Source organism: Pseudopipra pipra, chromosome 9, assembly GCF_036250125.1.
Source record: "Pseudopipra pipra isolate bDixPip1 chromosome 9, bDixPip1.hap1, whole genome shotgun sequence".
NCBI classification, from domain to species: Eukaryota; Metazoa; Chordata; class Aves; order Passeriformes; family Pipridae; genus Pseudopipra; species Pseudopipra pipra.
In genome coordinates, this window is record NC_087557.1 from 26868479 (window position 1) to 26891346 (window position 22868).

General features: G+C 40.2%; 1 protein-coding gene across 4 annotated transcripts in view; it reads left to right on the top strand.

Moving 5' to 3' along the window:
• Window positions 1-22868, top strand: part of TESK2 (testis associated actin remodelling kinase 2) — a 104264-nt gene that overhangs the window by 60258 nt on the left and 21138 nt on the right. For 3 of the 4 annotated variants that reach the window (XM_064665361.1, XM_064665359.1, XM_064665360.1), the window contains exons 4-5: window positions 3504-3552; window positions 22337-22483. In XM_064665361.1, coding sequence (XP_064521431.1) covers window positions 3504-3552; window positions 22337-22483 — 196 coding nt within the window. The remainder of the gene's footprint in view (window positions 1-3503; window positions 3553-22336; window positions 22484-22868) is intronic. The other variant, XM_064665362.1, reaches the window with a different exon arrangement.

A 22868-nucleotide genomic window follows, 5' to 3' on the forward strand; every position in this document is an offset into this window, starting at 1 on the left:
CTTCTCCAACAGTCAGTGCAATGAAATAAGAGGGTGTCTTCTGACCTTTTGTCTCTTTGTTACTGAGCTCATATTAGAGACTTTTGCATTGGTGTGTTTGGTTTGTTTCTTATGTTTAATGTTATCAAAGTGCTGAATTTTCTCATACAAGCAGTAAGTTTCTGAGGGCATCGATTTATTTTGTTGAGGTGTAGCTGCCCCAGGTTTATCCACAAAACAGGAATGTGTCCCAGTGAAGTTGTTTTAATGGGAAGCATGTGTTCAGTGTCTGGGTGTCCACAGAGGCTGTATAATCTGGATGTGAGTTTTGCTTGATAAATTAAGGCAAAGGTTGCAGACAGAGGAGACGATTTCCCCTTTTCTGTCCGGAATTTTCTTCCTTGCTGTCTGACTGAACTGGAAGTAGTTTCAGCTGTAAAGGACTAAGAAATATCCAGACTACCTTCTCTTGCTCTTGTTTAGGAGGAGGGCTATTCCAGACTGACTGGGGAATTGCCTCATTTATAAAATGAGACTCCCAACATCTGTAGATGGCTGACATTTGTTAGAAAGCATTTTGTGGTGGAAGTGTGGCTGCCCTGGATTTAGCAGGGTGGACTCAAGTAACATGCTTCGTATTTGCAGCTTCTGGAAAACTTTTCCAACCACTAGTTACGATTTTGGAAGCGCTTCAGCTTCCTGATAAGGCCAGATACACTGTCTTGAAAATAAACTTCCTCAAGTCTGCAAATGGTCTCCTGCTTTGTGGATGATTGGATCATTGAAGCGTCTTCCAACTCGAAATGCTTATAGGAAGTGTAACCTTTGGCTGACAAGACATTCTGCTGAAGTTCACCTACAAGCACATTTTGGCTCAGGAGACAGAGCGTCTCGCCAACAGGAATAATCTCAGCTGTGCTGGACCAGCATGTCAGCTTCCTCTCCACAGAACTTGGAATCTCATCTGGGGCAATCTCAGAAATTGAAATCAGATGTTAAATCTTGCTTGGTAGTTGTATTTCCCGGTAGCAGCCGGGTGTATTATCTTATAGTGAAAATCCTTTCCAACAATGTTTTGTAGCAGTACTTGGCTTAACCAAGTGGCTTATTATTGCTTGATAAAGCAGCTAAGCAGAAGTTTTTCAGGAATTTGGGTCACTACAGGTCTGTTCTATCAATCTGTTTTCCAGAGTCTGAAAACTGAGATTCGTGACACGAAGTTTAAATGGCTTCAGTATGTTGCTTGTAAACTCATTAATTCTGTCTTTATCAGTGTATCTGGTTTCTCTTTTCCTGGGGAATAGCTTCTAAAGATGTGGGGTTTATAAAGGTGTCTTTGTCCAGCTTTTTTCCATGAGATCATGATATGGAGCTTTGTTTTTAATTTCTGATTTAAAGTTAGAAATGTAGGTCTGATTCCTAGTAGAAATCCCAGGTGTTTAAGACTTTTAAACTCTTGCTCTTGATTACTCGAGTTAGTGTGTCTTTGCTGCCTTAAGAGTAGGTTCATAAAGGTAATGAATATGTTTCCATTGGGACTTCCCTGGACCTAAACAGGTTGGCAGAAAAAGTTAAGTTCTGCCAGTCTTTAAATGACAGTGATGTCTTCCCTGCTCGGTAAAGATGAGACAAGAAATTTAATTTTTTCAAAATGTTGATAAATTCTTAGATGCGTTTGTATTTTAGTATTATGTCAAATACAGTTACTTCTTAATTTGAAAGTAGTGTAATACACCTTTACAAAGGAAGAGGTGATAAATAGATGAAAACATTATTATTTTTAATTACTTAGCCTCAGTTTTTGTTAAATGAAAATATTGCCATAGAGGGTTAATGTTGTGTAATTAGTGCATTTCACAGAAGAGAAAATACTTTGAAAAGTTGTCTAATAGTGGAATTCATATATTTAATTTTTTTTTTTTTTTTCCATTTTTGCTTGAGAATATAGCCATTAACACCATGCCTGATAGCTCTGGAGACTTTCAGAATGCACTAAGAAACAGATTTTCTGCTCTGGGTTTGTTAGTCTCAGGAAGATTCATTTGTCAACTTGTTTACAAAGTGGTTCATATGCCATGACTGTATGAAGGGAAACTCAGAAATAGCAATATTTTGAGTAGATGGTGTATCTAAAGGAAGCTTCTTCCCTTTCCCCTGAATACCTGGTCATGCCTTGTTGTTCTACATGAAGCAAGAGGAATTGGTTTTTCACTGCCTCTCAAATTAAAATTTCCATATCCAGGGAATATTGTTTGAGATGAGAACAGGCAGTAGATGTTCTGGTACAAGTTGTGCTGCTTCTTTGGTTATAAGAACAGATTTCCACAGCTAAGCTTATGCAAAGGATCTTGCCTATATAATTTTTCTTTGGCTGCTTGTAATTTACCAGTCAGCTGTTAGACAGGAGAACATTGAGGATCATTCATTTCTTCAAAAGCAGCTTAGCTGAACTAGCACTACATGTGTCTTGCATCATTTTTGTTTTTAAATTCAGAAGTGTTTCAGGATATAAAAGGTCCTTTTCCTTTAAATTGTTCCCCATGAGATGCCCATCACATTCAGTAGAATCATGCATTTCTACCCCTTGCTTGCAAAATGGAAATTGCTGAACATTGTGGAGATGACAATTCATTTTTGCTCACTGAGACCAAAACCTGAATGATAAAACTGAGAATTAGTTAATCTGGGAAGAACTGACACTTGGAAGTCTGCAGGGAACGCTCTGAAGTTTATACAGTTTGAGCATTACTGAACTTTCTCATGGGGGATGTTTACTGTTAGTATTAGTTTGCATTTTGTCATTTTGAAGTTCAGCTTGGATGGTGGTAAAAATGAGCTTTCACTTGTTTCTCATACGTTAAATAGATGGCACATTCTGTTGCTTTCCAGAAAAATCAAGGGTGACAGTCATGACTATTGACAGCAGGAGTCTGGACCTTGTGCAGTGTGGGGAACACTTGTGGAATGTGTATATACTGGATACTATCAAAACTTGCTTCCATCCAAGTGCTGGAAAGAGGGGGTTGGGGCAGGGAAGTGTACAGCCTGTATGTGCCCTCATAATCCTGAGTGGTTAGGAATAGGATAGGAAGAAACATCTCTATGCTTAAACAGCAAAATGCAAAGGGAAGTAATTTTCTGTTTATGCAGACCAATAGTGGATTACTTGGCTTAAACTTCCTTAAAACAGAACTCCGAGACTGTTCCTTTCTGCAAAAATCATTATATGCTGGCCTGTGCTTATACTCAAATTAGTGACTTTCCATATTGAGTTTGAGCTGTCTCCCCTGCTCTCTTGGAACTGCTAATTCAAGTTATATTGTAATGTAGACACATGATTTTGTTTTGTGCTGAGATGTTTAAGTAATCAACAGTGAAGTATGCAGTGTCTGTGAGGCTGAATTTTTTCTTTTTCCTCCTTTTGTGGTGTTTCCAGAAATTTTTATTATATTAGTTTCTTGAGAGAAAAAAAAGAGGGGGAAAAAAAAAAGCCCAAACCACTTTTCTTTTCTTGTTTCTTGTAGGTTTATGGGTGTCTGTGTGCATAAAGGACAGCTGCACGCTCTTACTGAGGTAAGACTATTTCATGATATAAGTACTGAATATGAAAACAGTTCTCAGGCCAGATTCTGCAACTGCTGTTGAGTGATATTTCTTTTATGGGGCTGGTGAGTTAATTGCTTGGTAGTTACTATGCTGTGGGAAGGCTGCAGAATCAGGCCTCAGAACTCCCCTTTGCTCACAGCCCTTATATGTCTTTTCTCCTCAGAAGCACTTATTAGGATGGGGAAAAAAAAAATCACAGTAGGAACATAAAATTTCACTGACAATGTTGGAAATGAGGGATGTGCATTACCACTGAGCTGCCCCTAAGTATTATTTGTTTCAGTGACATTGCATTGTGTTTAACTCTTATTTATACTCCAGCTGTACATTTCACAGGTGAGTCAGTGACATTTCAGCTGGGTGATATTAATGTGTTCAACCCCTACCACTTTCTTATTTGGAATAACATCAAGATTACAGCTTAATCTGGGTCCTGTTAAAGGGAATTATGCCACTGCCCATGGACCCTGGCCAAGATCTGGGTATCAAATGTGAAGCTGAAGTTTCCGTTCATGTGAGTCTTCCCACCCAGTTTTACTGGGTTGTGTGTTTAATCCCTCTGTGAACTGCTCAGGAAAAATAAGAAGGTAGTATTCTCTTGTTAGGAATAGTGTTGCCTGTTTGAGTCAAAATCAATAAAATATTTTGCCTTTTGTATTAGTTTGAGTACAGATCAAAAGGAAAGTCATGTTTTGTAAAGTTAATATTGCTTGCTTACTTCTGATTTGTAAGAACTGCTCAATTAAAAGATTAACCCTTTCCCACCCTCCCAAAGACAAGTATGCTATTAATTAGCAATTAAAGCAGGTTCCTGGTGTGGTGTGCTTGCTTACTGTAACATGAGGAGACTGGATAACTGTATGCTAATTAGCAGGATATGTGTCACCATCACTTTCTGGAACTTACATATGCAGCTCTGAGGCAAAGATGCACATATGTGGGCAGTGAATTTCTTCACCTTCTGGGGTGACAGTTCTACAATTCTAGTTCCAGCTGCTGTTGGAGTGATGCACTCTAGTTCACAGTGTCTGTATTTCTAGTGTGAGAGCAAAGGTAAAGACACTTCCAGGAATTTCAAGATGCAGTATGTGTGAGCACTTTGATGTGAGGGGGACAGTTTTTTTTGATCCCCCCCCCGCCATACCTTGTGCTCAGTAGAAGAAACATTTCTAAGATGGCTGGTCAAGACCTTCTGGCAGACTTTGCTAACGTTATTGCTGATTTATTTTGTACATCTGATAAATGAAAACAGGGAGGTTTTGTGTCCTTTCACTCACTAAACGTATCCCAGAAGAGATCGAGCTTCATAACACTTTGTAATACTAAAACTTGGCAGATTTTTTTCAATGTGGTTTTTTTGTTTGTTTGTTTTTTTCCCCTCCTTCACAGCAGTTGCTTGCCATTTAAATGTCCCTCCCCACCCAAAAGCCAAGAAAATGAAAACAGTACAGATGCTTCCTCATGGAGAGCTAACTTTGTAGCTGCTTGCTTTGCTCAGCTATTTTTGAGTTCTTGGCAAGCAAATAAATCTAAGAAAGACTTCAAAGAATAACTTTTTATAGTTCTAATTCAGAATAACAGAAGAGATTTCAGAAACAGCTTGAGACCAAAGAGGAAAAGTTTTAGACTGAAGAAGGTTGCTGCAACGTTTTGAGAAACAGAAGAATTTTAGTGACATGTTATAAAAGTATAATTAGTGAACACTGCTTTTCTTCTGTGGACCAAGACGGGATTTAATGCCTTCAGTATGAAAATCCATGACCAAATTTGATGTTGTAGGGACGACACACACAATTTTGCCCAGTGCAGTAGTTGTTCTTTGGTTTTACAGAGTTTTTAAAAGTTAAAAGCCGTATATGTTCCAAGTGGTGGAATTAGTTGTCCTTTCTGGCAACATTAGTGGCATTTTTCATCTTGAAGTGTGTGTAGAGTAATAGCTGAGTTCTGAAGACTTCTGGAGGTTGGAGAAGGGGGCTGAAATGATGAGCTGAAGGAGTTATTAGTAAGACGGACGTGGTGAATCACCGGTTCAAATATAGCCCAGGAGGATAAACAAATCAGCCACTGTGGCTTTTTTCAGCCTGTGGTCCAGAAAGGTGGTCTCCTGGCTTCCAGTGCTCAGCATAATTGATACTGGCCTGGCACTACAAGCGCTCAGAACTTCTGCCAGGGTTTCACCTCTCTGGAGATGAAACTGTTGATTCAGAGGCCCATTGGTCAATAGGTGTCTGAGTCACTGCAGGGAGAATCCTCTTACACTGCCTGTGCTGGACCTGTTCTGTAAGGAGCTTAATTATCCCTTCTTCTGTTTTGAGAGTACAGTTGATGATATGCCTGTGTAAAAGGGATACAGCATCACTTAGAGCTTATGTCTGAGGGCACGATGGGAAATCATGTTTATTTAATAGAAGGAGTTGAGAACTTGTGGCAAATGTTCAGTGACTGGGTTTAGAGGACTTGTGCATAATGCCCTCCTGTGCTATTAACAGGCAGGGCAACAAATACAAATGTTTTAGAAGAGCCTTGAGGATTTTGTAAACCTGTTAAGGGCCTACATTGTTAATATACAGCACTTTGTTATTGGAAGGCAGAGTTGAAAGTGTTAAGAGTTTTTTTTGCATGAGACACAGGAGAGGATCATGCAGAGCAGGTTTTTTGCTTGAGGAGGGTGTTGATCTTATGTATGCCTTGGGATTTTCCCTTTTGGCAGCATTTTGTGTTGTTTTAATTTTCCTCTCTCAAGTGGCTTTTGTTTTTGAAACTTGAGCAAGAGGCAGTTTCTGTTTGTTTTGGGTTGTTTTTTTCAAAATAAGAATGGAATTGTTTAATTATAGACTTCGCTAGGACTTTGACCTTGTTCTGAATCCACAGTCTTATCAGTTTTGATAATCCAATTTTTTTATTTAAGTTCTCAAGCCAGAAGCTATGGCATATGCCTCTTCTGAAGTAGCTCAATATCCTTAAATTGATGGAACAGTGTAGGCTGGCGAGGACCTCAATCCCTACAAGCACTAAGTTAAGAAACATTTAAGGAAAGCAAAGTAAATGCTTTAATAGGTGTATCACTCAGATGAGCTGGCAGGCATTAGACTGCCTCAGTAACGTTGAGCTCATGGGCACAGATTTGCTGTGCTTGTTTTCTGTAAAACCAGAAGCTGGGTATTCGTTTCTCAGCATTCAGCTCTAATCTGAAGCTGGTGGTTTGTTTCTGTAGCTACAGGAATCTGCAGGGCTTCCTGCTGTGCTCACATGCCTCTCCAAACTAATTTCAGCCTCTCCCTCAAGCTTCTCTGTGCTTTCCAGCCACCTTCCTAATCTGACAACTCTCTCTTCACTTCCATTTCTTAATTTCCTGGCACAGAGCAGCATCCTCAGTCTTGGAGAAACTTGGATAGTAGTAGAGCTCTGGTGTCAGCATGAGGTGCTGCTGAGCATTCAGAGACAGCATTGGAGCTGCTGCCAGGAGGTCAGCAGAGCTCAGGGACACGGAGCTGGGAGCCAGTGTGGAGCAGCCACAGCTCAGTAGGAATCGTGTAGGATCTTATCCCATACACATTTACCATTGAATGGCTGCTTGAGCAAACATCCTTTTTGGATGAGAGACAAACAAATTTATGTGTGTGTTGCAGGTTTTATAGGCCCGTGCCAAAGCTGATCCCGTAGCTTACAGTCTAGCATATAAAAGCCACTTAATATCTTCTTGCAGATCTTAAAATTATTTGTAGAACTCTGTTAAACAGGTTTATCTGAATTTCTAGGAGACAGGTCAGGCTAAAATCTTGTTATAATTAGATGTATATATATGCACAGAACGAGTCATACAGCTTGGTAATTCCTTCTTGAAAAAAATGAAAGCCCTGACAGCTGTGTGTAGAGAAGATGAGGAAGGGAGAGTTATTATGTGTTGATTGGGATATCTTGAAATTGCAGTGCTTCAGGGACAATAGTTAATTGTTGCAACAGAAGTTTTATGGCTATTAATTCATACTGGAAGATAGTAAAAAAAGTGTGCAAATGCTCTGCTGCCACAATGTGTGGCTTTATTTGTTCCCTGTGGGATTTGACGTGCACTGGGGCAGAGAGCAGGGCTGCTGCAGTGATGGGAGACTTGGTCAGTGGTGGAGGGGTAGGACAATATTATTTCAGCCAGCAGCTGGACCTGCCTGAGATGCTCTGCTGCAGGCTTTCAAACGTTGTCCTTGCTGGTGTTCTGCCTAGTCAGCCCTTCTAATTCCATCCCATGGTGTGGTATGAGATGTTTTGTGGGTCTGAGCATAGCTGGGCAGCCTTGGTTTTAAGGTCCTGTGGCATTGGGACAACAGTAGGATAACGGTAAGGGGCGAGCCAGCCTTTCTGTGCACCTGCCTTCTCCTGAGCATCCCAGTTGCTGAGTTCTCTTTATTAGCTGCAGTGTGCAGAAGTGCCTCAAAGTGCCTTGAAGTCTAAAATATTTCCTGCCTGCTCAGTGGTGCTGCCTGCAGTAATGAACTGTGGTATGAACTACACATTTAATGCAGATGTATGAGACAAAAATCGCTGTAAGAAACATCTTGACTGTTTTGTTTGTTTGTTTTTTAACAGAATCCACACAATTCTTTGAGCTTGTGCACGTTTTCAGTTCAATTAATTTTTTTTATAGCTGTGTCATAAACCCCAGGACAAAGTTAACTATGGCAATCCTTCCAGACGTGGTAATTTTTATCTTGGGCAAGGTAATTGCTATTGGACAATTTTGACATGTTGTACTGTCATAGCTTACTGAATTTGACACTGCTGTTTTTACCGTCAACCACAATTTGATTGTTTTGGGACAAGAATGCTGTTTGGAAAAGACTTTTTTTAAAATTCCATGCATAGTGTATCCCTTTTGTACTTGTAAAGCTCATCTTAATGAAAATACCTGTGGCTTTTGAAGGGAGAGGTTTTTTTTCAGTGAGTTCTTCTGTGATAACTGAAAACTTTCCTTCTCTGCTTTCTCACCTTTCAGTAAACTAAAAATGCAATTAGTGGAGTTTCGGGTTTTCACAGACCTTCCTTTTTTAGTATTTTTCTTTTTTACTTTTGGAGATAGCAGTGATTAGAATGAAAACATTAAAAGCTTAAAATTCTCAGCATTGTTTTAATTGTGCTGAATTATCCTTTTACAAAGAATGGAAAGTAAGTTCTTCGAGGGAGAAGGTCCTTCTGACGTACAGCTTTCACAAGCAGAATCTGTCATTAAAAGTACTTCATTTTCCTCTTTTGTTTTTTACTCCTGTCCCTTCTTAGTCAACTTTTTGTGGAGAACCTTTGACCCTGGAATGGAGAAAACCAGACAGACATCACTTAGGTCTCCTCTTCTGAATTTTATGCTACAGCAAAAATTGTAGGCCTACGCTGCCTTCTAGATGGTGATTGCACACTTTGGAGAGTTTTAAAAAGCTTTGGAACACCATTCCTTCCCTCCTCCCTCCTTCCCTCATCTCCTGTAAGACTCGCTAATCCCTACTTTTATTCCACCAGTATGATTCATATTGTTTGAATAACTTTAGTTTTACTCATGTAAAAGCTCTGCAAATATTTACCTCTGCTTTGGTGATCGCAGCAGGCTGTCAGCTCTAGAGAACTTGGTGTCTTTGGAACTGGAGTTCCTATTATCTGTCATTCTGCAAATATTCTGTGCAGCAAAGGAATTATTCCCAGTTTGAGTATTACCTGTTTACCAGCTGATATTTAGTTCCTGGATAAGTTGGCTCTGGCGGTTGTTCCTCAAAAAAAAAGAATAGTTGCAGTGTGAAGTTGATTAACCTGAGCTGGAAGACAACTGAAGAGAAAATGAAAGTTGTGTTAAAGATGGCACTAAGTAGAAAATTAAAAAAATTAAATGACTTTTATCTTCATCCTAGAAAATTTTCATCATAGAAAAATATTCCTTGTTTGTTGGATACTCCCATCCAATTTCTAGCAAAAAAGCTCCAACAATTTAGAGAATTATTAGGGAAGTCCTTTAGGACGTGTAAGATGAAAGGTTTAGGTATTACCTACTGTGTTCAGTGAAGCCATACTGATCAGAGGCTCCCAGATCAGTTTGTATTCCTTAATATCTTGTGCTTTGCATTAGCTCCTCTTGCTTATCGAAATCTTTCTTAGATGCTCTACGCAGTCTTTCTGACCGTAGTATTGAAAAAAGAAAACTCTAAAGGAGGAGCCAAAAAGCAGAGGGGTGGGAAAACTCTAGAGGTGTTTTAGTTTGTCATCATAGCGTGATGATCTTTTTTTCAAGTTGCTTCAAAGGATCTCTTTTGGATGACTTTCAACAGCTGGCATTTTTAAGTGCCTCTTGGCTGTAGGATGCTGCGGAAAGACTGCGGTTTAAACTTTGTAAGAACTCTAAGTATGTGCAAAATTCTGCAGATTAATTCTCAGCCAATGAACAGCATGATCTGTGGATTATCACTGTAGTAAATCTCTACTTGCCTGCTCTGCATGGACTTTTTGTCCATAGTTCAGATGTTCTTTGTAGCATTCGTTGGAGCTGCAGCTTCATTTTATGGAAGGGGTTTTTCAGTGGTGCTGTGCTGGTGCCAGTGCTGGACAGTGCTGTGTAGAGGCAATCTGGGCCTTTACAGGTATAAAACCCAAGCACCAGAACAGTAAGTTTAGCCTTACTGAAAGTATGTCAGAGGCATTGAGTCCTCTGCTAAACTATGCCTAGTTTGTACCCTTCCTGGTATGGATTTGGATTTTAGAACTGCATGTATTTAGTTCCAGGAATATATGCTTTGATGACGAGAATGGTTATGTGGTATAAAACTAGAGGCACCTATTGCTATTACTTGCTTGCCCTTCTTTGCTGCTTTTGTTGTAGGGCTGGAAGTCCAGCCAGCACGTAGTATCCTTATTTCCTCTGTTAATTTGGTTGTTTGGGTTGTTTAGCTTTTCCTTTACAGGAGTCATTAAGAGTCAGGCTTTGCATATGCTTGCCTCAGGGTCAAGAGAAAATCATTCATCTGGAGCCCAGGGATTTGACCTCAAGAGAAGAGTAATTCACTCCCCGTTAATAACTGTGTGGGACCTGAGCAGAGCAAGGGCCATGGCAGCAGAAGTAAGGTTTGAAACAGAGTGTGAAATAAGTCTGGTGTTAGGAAGACTGGGCTAGTCTGTAATGTAACAGGTGAGAAATCATTCCATTCCACTGACACTGTCTTCCAGCACTAAATTAGAATGAATGGTTCATGAGATGTCTGTTAGGGCTGTTCACTCTCTGCTTAGTGCTTTGTCACAGATTCACAGAGGGGTTGAGGTTGGAAGGAACCTCTGGAGGTCATCTGGTCCAAACCCCTGGCTTAAGCAGGGCCACTTAGGGCTGATTGGGGCCAGTTGGCAAGTTCCATATCATAGAATCACAGAGTGGTTTGGGTTGAAAGGCACCTTTAAAGATTATCCAGTTCCAACCCCCTCACCATGGGCAGGGACATCTTCCACTAGCCCAGGTTGCTCAGAGCCCCGTCCAACCTGGCCTCAAACACTTCCAGGGATGGGGCAGCCACAGCTTCTCTTGGCAACCTGTGCCAGGCCTTCACCACCCTTACAAGAATTTCTTCCTAATATTTAATCTAAGCCTACTCTTTTTCATTCAAAAACATTACCCCTTGGCGTTGTAAAAAGTCCCTCTCCATGTTTCTTGTGGGCTCCCTTCAGGTACTGGAAGGCTGCAATTAGGTCACCCTGAAGCTTTCTCTTCTCCAGCTGAACAATCCCAGTTCTCTCAGCCTTTCCTTGTGGCAGAGGTTCTGATCCCTCTAATGATCTTAATGGCCCTTTATGTTTCTGTTCTTGAGGAAAAAAAAAGACTTAACACAAAAATTGTTGCAACTTAATAGGTGCTTTGAAATATCTTGTTAATTCTATCATCTTGTATTAAAATAAAGTGGAGTCTTTCTACACTAGGGAATAGGGATAAGGTAAACCTCCAAGATGCAAAGATATGTTGCTGTGTGTCTACTTACTGGCACATGTTAATATTAAAAAAACCCAACTAACTAAACATGTACAGAAACACGAGTCTTTTCTGCTTCATTGCTCATGAACATCAGGGCTCAGTTAAGAACAACTCAAAGTATCACCTTTGTTGTCACGTGCAGCAGCTACCTTGCTGAAAGGAAACAGGCACTGGCAATAGGGACTTTTCTTAAGAAGAGCCAAAAAATTAGGAAGCTTCTGTTTATATTCCAGGATGAATGTGTTTATAAGACGTCAAACCAAGTTTCTAGCAATATCTCTTTGAAACTGTAAAGATCCCGATTCTTTAAGGTGATAAGCTTTGGGATGTGTGCCAGATTTCTTATATCAAAGTATTATTTTTAGCTTTTGCTTAAATTATTGTGATTAAAAAATAGAGATATCTATAAATTTGAATATTAAGTACTATCAGTGTATGTGTCTGACAGAAGTTATTCTATTAGCTTTGTCTGGGACCACATGCAAACTGTGTACTTTCTTGTTTCTGTGTAGCATGCAAAATGATTCCTAGTACATCTTTGATCATTTTGAAATGCAGTTATAATTGCTTTTATAAATTTGGTTCAGTGCAGACACTTCCCTTCATCTCTTGATTGTTTGTAATAGAATTTTAAAAATACTTGTCAACACTTGAGCCATATTTGGTCGAATTTTTTTCACTCTTCACAGCATATGGACTGTCACTTTCAGTTTTGCTGTGACAGTTCACTTGGGTTCTCAGTTTAATTTATAAAAAGTAGGTGAATGCACTCTTAGCAAATGTAGATCGAGGCTTGACAACCAGCTCTACCTTAATCTTTCTCTGTGCTATAAAAGGCATCATATTGTTTCATCTCCAAAGCAGTGTCCTTCTTCCTTTGGATTTATTCTCTTTAGAGGAGTGCAGCATGTCTCTTCAGCTTGAGATCCCCATTTGAAAGACACATACCAGCTTGCAGAATTGAAGGGGCCCGTTCCTGTGCCTTTGATCCTGTCAAGAAGTCCAGGTATCCAGAAGCAACCATGTCCTGATTAACTGGAGAGTGCTAGACTGAACCAGCTGTATTGGTTTAGGGAGAGGACTGTCTGCCCTAACTCTACTTTTTGAAAGGGTGCATGAGAAAGGAACTAAAATTAAAATCCTGTTTCCAGTGTTTATTCAGTCTGGATTATCAACTGTAGGAAGGCTGAATGAGGGTCAGAAGGATATGAGCACCATCATCTGTTTTATCAGCTAAAGGTGTCTCATTTTTGTTGCAATAATGCTGTAGACACTTGCACTAATATTATCCTAGTAGCTGAAGAATTCCAGACTTTGATACCCATCTGTACCTTGTATGTGAGATTTGAGTCAGGCTGATTAAAGGTAGATGTAAACCTGACTCATCTGTGTGCACCAGTGGATGCAAAATCAAGTGTGAACATGGTACATGTAATAAGTAAATTAGACTGTTCAAAGTAAGTAGAGTTTAAAAAGCCTGTAGGAAAGTGAGGGGGGTGGTGGTATTTGGAAAATGTCACACATTTAAACCTTGAGTCATAACTTTAAGGCTTCTTGAATTATTTTGTAACACAAAAAAGCAGTGTGTCTAAGACAGTGAAGTTATTTCACAGATGTCAAGACAAAGTACATATTCTTTACTTTGTTTATATTATTTTCCTTGGGAACCCAATATTTAGTGAATTTGTTAACAAGAAAAAAGACTTCAGTCCCAAACACAGCTTGATGTGCTGCACATACCAAAAAAATCCATTTAAAGTCACACAAGGGGGTCTGGTTTTCAATGACAGGAGGCAGGAAATTTAGTGTTCCTGACTGAAATTCCATCTCCAGTTCATACTCCTGTAGCCTGGTGTTGTGGCATATGGGGTGTGCTTGACCCTTTATTTCTTTCTCCAGCAAAAATGATACAGGTCTCCACAGGAGTTTCAGCCAAGTCTGTCTGACTTGTAACTTTGCAGTTTTGAGTGCTTAAATATCAACAGGCAGGTTCTTGGAAAGCATGTAAAGGATCTTATTTAAGTTAGCTGATCTTCCAAATTTTTTGTACATCTGATGCCTACTTACTTTTTTTTTTTTTTTGACAAATGAAAGGTAACCATCTTGTCTGATTGCAGTGATCAGAGACCTGGCTTTCCAGAACAACACTTTACAGAGCTGTTTTTTGAAAAAAAAAAAAAAAAAAAGTATTTTTGAGTTGGTTGTACCAAATTATTCACACAGAATGCAGGGACCTTCAGTTTGGTAGGAAGTTAGATGCTGCTGTACCTGGTCACAACACTCGTTCTGAGGACAGAAAGATGGAATTAATTCTCAGAAAGCTGCAGCGAAAAGCTCAGTTGTGGGAAGCAGAAATCTGACAAAATGTTGGGTTGTGGAAGACACAAGCTGGCCTTACAGGCACTCTCTGAGAGGGAAGTGATGGCAGATCAGTTAGTGGAAAAAACTTACTGTAGGTTGGTGGTGACCAGGTAAGTTAAACTCACTGGGGACAAGTCTCCAGAGAAAGTCTGTCCTTTAAGCAAAAGCAGACAAGCAGTGAAAGATGTGTGAGCCCTGCACTGTACTGAAGGCACCAGGGAGCTGCAAGATGCATCTGCACTGTGTGGTTAGGAGAGGAGAGAAGGGTGGGTTCTCACAGAGAAAAAAGTTCAAGTGTAAAAAGAACTATAATCATAGACACTAAAGAAATCCTCATGTAAAGACAGAAGCCAAGACTTTGAAAGTAGGAGGTTAACCTGAGGTGCACAGTCTGTATTTATGCATGCAGGTGCTAGATCAGAAGGGACAAGCAACCAGTTATTTCAGTGAGAACTTCTGGACATGCAAGCTTTGGAATTCTACTCTTTCTTAAATGCTTGTGTATGAGCTTAACAGCTCATAGTTAAACCTCCTTTTTTCCCTTCCCCCCCTCTTTCTAATTTTTTACTAAACTTAGCTACACAGGCTATATGTTGGCTTTAATTCTTTCCCTCTCCCTTGTAGGAGGATGATTGACTTGTTTTATCACTTCAGAGCCTGTAATAGTGCACAAGCAACTTTTAATCTTTACTTTAATTGAGGTAGATGCATCTAAATATGTTGTGTTCTGAGGAAGGCTTTCTAAGTATCTCGCTGGTGCAAACCTCTTCCTCCTTTTTAGAATGTCTCAGGGATAGAAGAAAGTAAGATAAGAAGCAGATAAATGTTGAACTGCAAACAGCAAGTTCCACTGTCTCATTCTTTCTCTCCCTTCCCCGTCATGTGTGAGGTGGGTGGATGCTCTGTGTGTGGGTTGTGTGGGGTTTTTTGGGGAGAGATTTTAATATCTCTGTTTTGACACTCCCTGTAAGCCTTCTGGACCCTTTGCCATTGCCTCAAGCTGAAAGAAAAACAAACAAACATTTTTGAACTTTATATTCTGCAGTTCTGTTATTGGTGGTTTCTGATATCCTAGAAATAGGTCTCAGTTAAGAGTGAGAAGATGAAGCTTCTCAGCTATTATGGGGGGGTGGGGAGAGAGGAGAGGAGAACTGAATAGTGCCTTGAGGGCCAGATTTTCCTGTTACTTCTGTATATGGAGATGCAGTCCAAATGGGTACTGTGATGTTGGCCATTTAACTTTTTGCCTTGGAATTTTTTTAATGTATTTTCAATAAATTCAGTTTGTTGTGCTTTCTCTTCCTTCCCCTCTCTGCACCCTGGATCCCAGGAAACATACTCTGGAATTAACAAGTGCTTTGTAGTTTCACTTCCACGTTTCTCTTTACTTATCAGCCATCCAAAACATTCAGAAACTGAGTTGTACAAGAAAATTCTTCTAATGTTTGCCTTTACACACTGCTATTAACAGGGGATCTTGGTGCCTTCTATAATTGCCAATAAAGTGTTTGAGCACCTTCAAATCTAAATGGACATTGTGGCACAGTGGGAGTGTGGAGGCTTGGAAAAGAATTCTGAAACAGCTCAGAAAAAGTATTCCTTGTGCAGAATTTAAACAAAGTTTGTATTATGAGAGGTGTTCATGTGCTATAACTTTTGCTCTCAGTAGATCCTTGTGGCTGTTTTACAGACTTCAAAAAAAAAGAAGCAAATGGGTTATTTATCTGGATCTTGCAGGCATATAATCTGTGGGCTGCTGCTGCTGGTATTTTTGTGGGGAAGGTGAGAAGGACCTTATTTAAATAAGAGGCTCCTTGTCAGGGACTTCAGCTTCTAGAACTGAGTGTCTAGTATGTTCAAAATGCTGCCAGTATGGATAGAGCCTTCTGCTCTTAACAGAAGTGTTATTGTAGAGATGCTGTTTCTCTTGCCTGTGTCAGCAACAAGGTACTTTCTCTTCTGTGCCTGTGTGCTAATTTATGCCATTGCTAGCTTGCCATATCCCAGATTCTTATCTGCACTGAAACTGGGCTCTACTTCGAATCCAAATGGTTGTGACTTCAGATTATAAATGCAGGATTTTTTTGTTAGGCCTTTTTTGCTTTCTGGAGTTTTTTTTCTACTAATATAATCACAGGAAAAATGGTTATCAAGGTCAGTTTGTATAGATATACTGGGAGTGTTTTCCGGTTCCAACAAAATAAGCTTATTTCCTGCAATATTTCAAACCTGAGTGTGAGTAAGTGAGCGTCCATAAAACTTCACACATATGGGTTGCAGTAGTGCATTGTTGCTTTGTGCCTCAGTGGTGGAAGCCTTACCAACCAGAATCTGCTTCTAGCATCAGGCAACCAGTTGAACATTAAATTTTGATTGAGGGAAATGACAGGAAAGGGCTAAATTCAGCGTACTGTGACCATAAGAGCTGTTGGAATTAGAGAATTAAAGGAAGACAAATCTTGCCATATTCTTTTCCATGCCAACACTTGAATGTCTGGAATGCAACAAATGGTTTTCATTACAGCTCCTTCCTGAGTTAGTGCATGTTAATTCTTGTTTGCCCTTATAAAAGAAGCCTTGCCTGTACATGCCTTTTCAGCAGGAGGAGCCAGTGGATCAATCAATGCCACAACTGACACAGAAGAAGAAACAGAGGTAGATCTGTTGCGTTTCTTGGCTTTTGGTTCTGAGTTCTGACGAGTAACCAGGCGATGGCAGTTGCCTGAGGAAGCTTGCTCTCTCCTCTCTGAATAGCTGACACCTTTTTAACTTTATTTTAATCCTGTAATGGTTAAATCCTTTAAAGAAAATACATCCTTTTTATTAAAGAATTGAATTGTTTGTGTTGGTTTAAAAGCAGAAGACAAATTGACTTTAGGTTAAAAGACTTGGGTTTTCCCCTTTGTTTTCAGCAACTGAGGAGCAGGAAAATAAACCAGCCTTTAGATGAAGACTTTTGGATTTGCTTCTGCCCTTTCAATCAGGCTGTTTTTCCAAGCCACTTGTGCCCCTCTGATCCCTCATGAAAAAGTTTGAGCTTTGTTCTGAAATATGTTTGCTTCACCTGCGCGTTCTCTTTCAGTACATGTGGTTTTCTCCTTGGAAACATTAGTTGACCTGCTGACCCAAAGTATACTTGTGCAGCCCAAATTCAATATCCAACTTGTTCTGTTTCAATGTTTAACTTATTTTGTTTGGTTCAATCAATGTGTTAGATATTTAGTGGTAATGGAAGGCTACTGCTCAGAGGTGAGATGGTTGTGTACATTTTTAAATTGTGGGATTTTTAATTAGTGGAGGGGTATGAACCAACTTCAAACTTAAAAAAAAAAGGTCAATTTAATCTGATAGTCAACCTCAGTGTATCAACTTGTAGTATCTTATGTTGTAGTTTTGAACATCCTGATACTGTCTTTCTTTTCCAGTTCTGCACAGTTGAAGCTAATGAAAACAGTTGGGGGAAATCAGAAAATTTCCAGTCCTCCCACTGTAGCTAATTATGCCAGTTGTGACAGAAGGGTAGATTGGCTTGTTGTCTTGCAGCCAGAAGCCTTCAAAGTAGTCGCTTAGAGAGTGCCGAGTGTGACAGATGACTGTTAAACATGTGACATCTGAAGGTTGGGTTGTGTCTTCCTTGAAGTGGATGGTTTAAAACTGGTCTTAAACTTCTGCAGAAAGCTAAGTGAAAAGCTCTCAACTTTCTTTTATTAGACATGAGAGTTACCTTCTTACTTCCAGCATTAGAAATGATAAAAATATGGAAGCTCTGTCTCTTTTGACACTCTCGAATGCATTTGTTGACAGCATCTGCAATACTGTTATTTTGCTTTCCCAGTCTCCCTTCAGAGTCCAACTTCTTGGTCTGGCTTTTGCTTTGACATCTGTTTCTCCATGCTGAAGGTGCTAATGCCACAATTCTAGTTTCTCTTTCCTTCTGCTTCTCTGCCTGTCTCTTCAGTGGGCTTCTGCAGTATATTCATTCGTTGCTGTCTCAGTGTTTGTGTTCTGGGTCCCTGTAGCTCCCACTCTTTACTTACCTCATTTGGTCAGTCACCTTAAATGCACTCTCCACACCTGCTTTTCTTAACCACGTAATGCATTATCTTTGGTAACGTTTGGGCTACAGCATAGGGGTGTCTTGTAGTTACTTGTTGCTTTTTGAATGGCAAGCAGTGACATTAAAAGTCGTCTAAATAGCAGGCCAACTTTTTTTCTGGCTTTCCTGTGCAGTATCTGATGGCTTATTTATATCAGACCTACATATTGAAACAGTGTTGTTTCTCAAAATAGCATTGAAAACTCTTTGCAATTCCCATCAGTCTTCCCCCTCAGACTTGACAATATTTGGTGTCTTTGTTTTTGAGCCATAACTGCTGAAATTGTGTGAATTTGGTGTGCCTTTTCTTTAAAAGCTTCAAGTTCTCATATTAGTATTTAAACTTTTCTTTTGAATTCTGAAGCTAAAATCTGACAGCTGAAGTTCATCATTAGTCTCCTGAAATGAAGCATGTAATGCTATGTGTGAGTACTGTCATACTCTGAATTTCAATCCATTCCATATTTCATGTGCTTGAGTCTGATAATGTGACTGCAAGTGTCTTGCAAGGCAACAGTCCTATTACGCTGTTCTTAGGTTTAAAGTAACATGTTTCCCTATCCCCCAACTTCCCTATCCCTTTGTGCAGGAAAGGGTTATATACTGCTGCTTCTGCATTTCTTAGCAGTAAACTATAACATCAGAAACCTCTTCAAGACTCTTTGATCCAGAAAGCATCTGTGCTTGGCTGAGCTTCTGAGTAATGTGTCCTTCAAAGAAGCTACTGCCCTCTTTCCTCATAAGATCTGGGAGAGGTATAAGAAATGGAGTTTTGCAGAACTTTCATTCTAGCAAAAAAAGTGTGAGCTCCTACCTCAGAATTTTTTTGGAAAGAATATTTCTGTGGGTTGAGATGCCAGGATCTTTTAAACCGGCATTTCGTTTGCTTTGAGTTGTAGTAAATGCAAAAATAAACAACCTATAGCGATTACTTTCAGACTCTGGCAAGCAGATAAACTGACTGCTGGTATCCTGTTACATGACAAAAAGCTAGCAGGAGGAATAATGGGTAGCTGTTTCACTGCAACCTGATGATGGAGAGTTTGAAAAGGTCTGAACACTGCTCCGTTTAGCTCTGAGGTCTCTATGAAATGTAGCGTCCTTTGCTTTCATTGTCATAGCCCCATCAGATCTCTGCTCCAATTGCTTGTACACTTTATGCAATGGCTGTTGTTGTTGTAGTAGAATAATGCTTTGAGATGATGTGTGTGCTGCAGTCTTACTGTACCAGCACTGAAATGTTTCAGGGACAAAACAAAATCCAGTGTTCTCTTTAGAGAGGTGCATTTACTATCCTTCAGGATATTCTTGCCACAAAGAGCTGGTTTGTGCCAGTAAGAGACTGGGAACAAGTATTTTTTTCTTTCAGTTGCCCTGGCATTTAGGAAATAATGTTCATAATTCTGTGTCTGTTCTGAAAAGGCATCGTTGAAGGGCTCTGGAAAAATAGGCCATCAGGCTGGCTGTTTGCATTATCAGCCTGAATAACCAGAAGAATTGAATTACTTACATGACACTGAGGAAGCACTGAACTCTGTGTGGTGCTTGCCTTAGGGATAATTTGGGATTCTGCATGCAAATATTACCTGCTGGTCAGCTAAAACCTGAGATCAACTGGAGTCTTAAATGTGTCTTATAGGAAAGTCTTAGTTCGGTTGTTCTCTTGATGATTAGTCTCCTGTCTTTCATGGAGGTACAGTAGAATGTAGAGCCAAAACCAGATTCACATCTCTAATAAATGAGGTCTGTGCACTTGCTGGGTGGCAGTTTTGGATAGGAGGCCTAGAGGGTTTTGTAGATGTGCTGGAGACAGGTTTGAGTCCTGCTTTTGCAGCTCGTCCATATTTGTCCTCTGTGTGGGTCAGCCTTCGCCCACCCCATGTTAGAGTTGAGTCCTTGCAGTTGAGTGAATGACCCTGCAAGCCAATTTGACTGGAAGAGTGCTGGGAGAATAGATATATTGGATGCACTTAGCTAATATGGCAGCAATGGATCAAATCTGTAGGCTGCTGTATTGAGAAGGAAAGTAAGAGCGTGCTCGATATAGTAGCCAGCTGTTGTCCCATTTCAGTGTGTGTCAATACTCTTATGGGCTGCTTGTTTATTAGCACTTCTGGAGCCATTTGTGTCATGGTGTGGCACAGACTAGAAAATGGAAGCTGAGCCAGTGATTCCCTTCCCCCTCACATTGTCTTGCCAATGAATTTAAGTATGGTAGTGCTGTATGGGTGCTCTATTGTCTGTTACTGCCCTGTCAGAAAGGTGAAATGGTTTGGGGTAATTGCTAAATGTCACTCTATAACTGGGTTATCCAGCTTGGAGCTTTGGTGCCTTCTGTTCCAGGTTGGTCAGTATTGTTCAGATGTGAACATAACTGGACAAGAAGTGCTGTTCACACTTTCCCAGAGAGGCTGAAAATATGTTAGAAGTTATTGTAGAAGTCTTATTCACCATTTTTACCTTAAGCATGGTTAGCAACTTATGACTTAAAAAAATATAAATCTAATTTTATTGAGCATGTTTTTTTCTTGAGTGCCCTATAAGGTCATCTAGCTCCCTTAGGGGTTCAGATAAAAGCAATGAGAAAGATCAAAGCTGGAAAAGCTCAAAGCAGCATTGTTTCCAACACTGAACCAGGTTGGCTGCAGCTCTGGTTGGTCTTGAAAATCTCCAGGGATGGAGATTGCATAGTCTCAGACTGACCTGTTCCAGAGCTGCTTCGCTCTCCTGGCACACGTACTCCTAGCACAAGGAACAGGTTGTTTTGGAGAGAGAGGGGTCATGCCCTGGACTGCCGGTGAAATGTGCTGCTGTGCATGGGCTGGGATGAACCCCATTCCCAAGGGATGCGCAGTGGAACCCCTTCCCAGTGAGCTCTGTGTCAGTTAAAATTGCTTCGTGCCTCCTCTGCCTGAATGCTTTTGCCACCTTAGTTACTTATGGAACTTGTGTATCTGCTGAAAAGGTTTTCAAAATTAACTGGTGAACTCAGCTAATGGTAGGCCCAAACTGTAAGGAAGAAGCTGTTCAGGAGGTGAGCTGTGACCCTTGGGCTTATCAGTAGAGTCTGGCTTTGTGTGCTCTTTCCTTGCTATAGCACAGCCTGAGGAGATCATCCATCCACACTCCATGGTGTGTGGTTCATGTTTGCCTTGTGCCCAGGCTCCAAGACACAAAGAAGCCCAACAAAATGCAAGCAAGTTACAAGTTTCATGAAATAACAAAAGCTGCAATTAAGACTTCAGTTTGAACATGATAATGGTGCCACACTGTCATGTGTCATTGTCAGGGTGAATGACACGGGAAAGTACAAAGCCATTTGAGAGAGGGTTGGAGATCTCTGTGGCACAGAGGAGGGAAGTTGGTGCAGCCTGGCACAGTGTTACATGCGTGGGCCAATCTTGGGAGCAAACTGTCCTGCCTGCTTCACTTGGATTTTCTTGAGAGAAGTCACTGCATTGCTGCCAGGTTTTCCTTCTGGAGAGAGCTAAGCTACCCTTTCTGCTTGGTTTCTGGTGGGGGACTGGGGCTGGGAGTGAAACAAGAAGCTACTTAAACACGATGTAGCTGCTGGTGTGGTATAAAGGGTCTATACATAAAGCATAAGCTGTGTTTCTGTAATGATTATTTGAGCAGTGGAGCTGCCTTGTCTTAACCCTGGCTTATATTATTTAGTGTCATTTAGGTGCTGCTTTGTTTCACTGTCTTTTATAGCATTTATCTTTTACTTAATGTACTTTCCTTTTCATGAGGGCCACCGTTTGATGGGGTTGATTTAGTACTGAACACAGTGGGAATCAGATTGCTGATTAGAACTTGTAGATACAGCAGTGAAAAAAATGGAACTTACAGCAACACATTGTAATATTTTTCTTTGATGCTGTTTCAGTTTAGGGAATTGATATCTGGGAACTTGATCAGCCTCCATGACCTACACTTGGATACTTAGCCTGCTGTTTGTTGATTTATCCTATATGAGAGCCATCTCTTCATCCTTTTTTGCCCTAATTTTCCTTAAGCTGGAAATGAGAGGGTGATATGATATTGTAGGTGTTTCTGAAGGCTCTATTTAAGTACCAGAGAGTTAATGCAGTGGTGGCTGTCACATGCATCTTTAACATAAATGCGTCGATACAGCTGATGCAGACATTTTCAGCCTCTCTTGATCTGCAAACTTTGTGCCTCTCAAGCCCTTAAGAAAAGAAGTTTTAATACATAACTGAGCTGAGATCACCTGTGTAATTATGAATTTTACATTCCTGTCAATATATGAAGTTAAATAATTAATTACAAATGTTGCTTTGTCTTTTCAGTACATCAATTGTGGTAACCTGGAACAGCTCTTAGACAGTAACCAGCATCTGCCCTGGACAGTGAGGGTGAAACTGGCTTATGACATTGCTATGGGGGTCAGTTATCTTCACTATAAAGGCATTTTCCACCGAGACCTTACATCCAAGGTACTGTTTATAAACTTAAGAGAACTTTTTAATGGAGGTACTGTAAGTGATTGTTGGGGTTTTTTCCTCCTCCTCTTGGCAGATAACTGTTATTTTATAAGGTGTGATCTAAGACATTTTGAGAAATAAATTGAAACAGAGTTTATAGAATAGAAACTTTCCTCAAAACGTGTTCATAGTTTGTATGGGAACTAGAGAAATTACTATCCTGAAGGAAGGTCATTCCTTAAATGAGTTCAGCTTGGGATTTCTCAGAAAGCAGCTGCAGAGTTTTTTAGTTCCGAATTGTGGTTCAGTAAAGTATTTAAATCCCTGGATAATTAAGCACAGCAACCTAACATTTGGAACAGGTTAATCATATAAAGAACCCAATTGAGAAGATTAT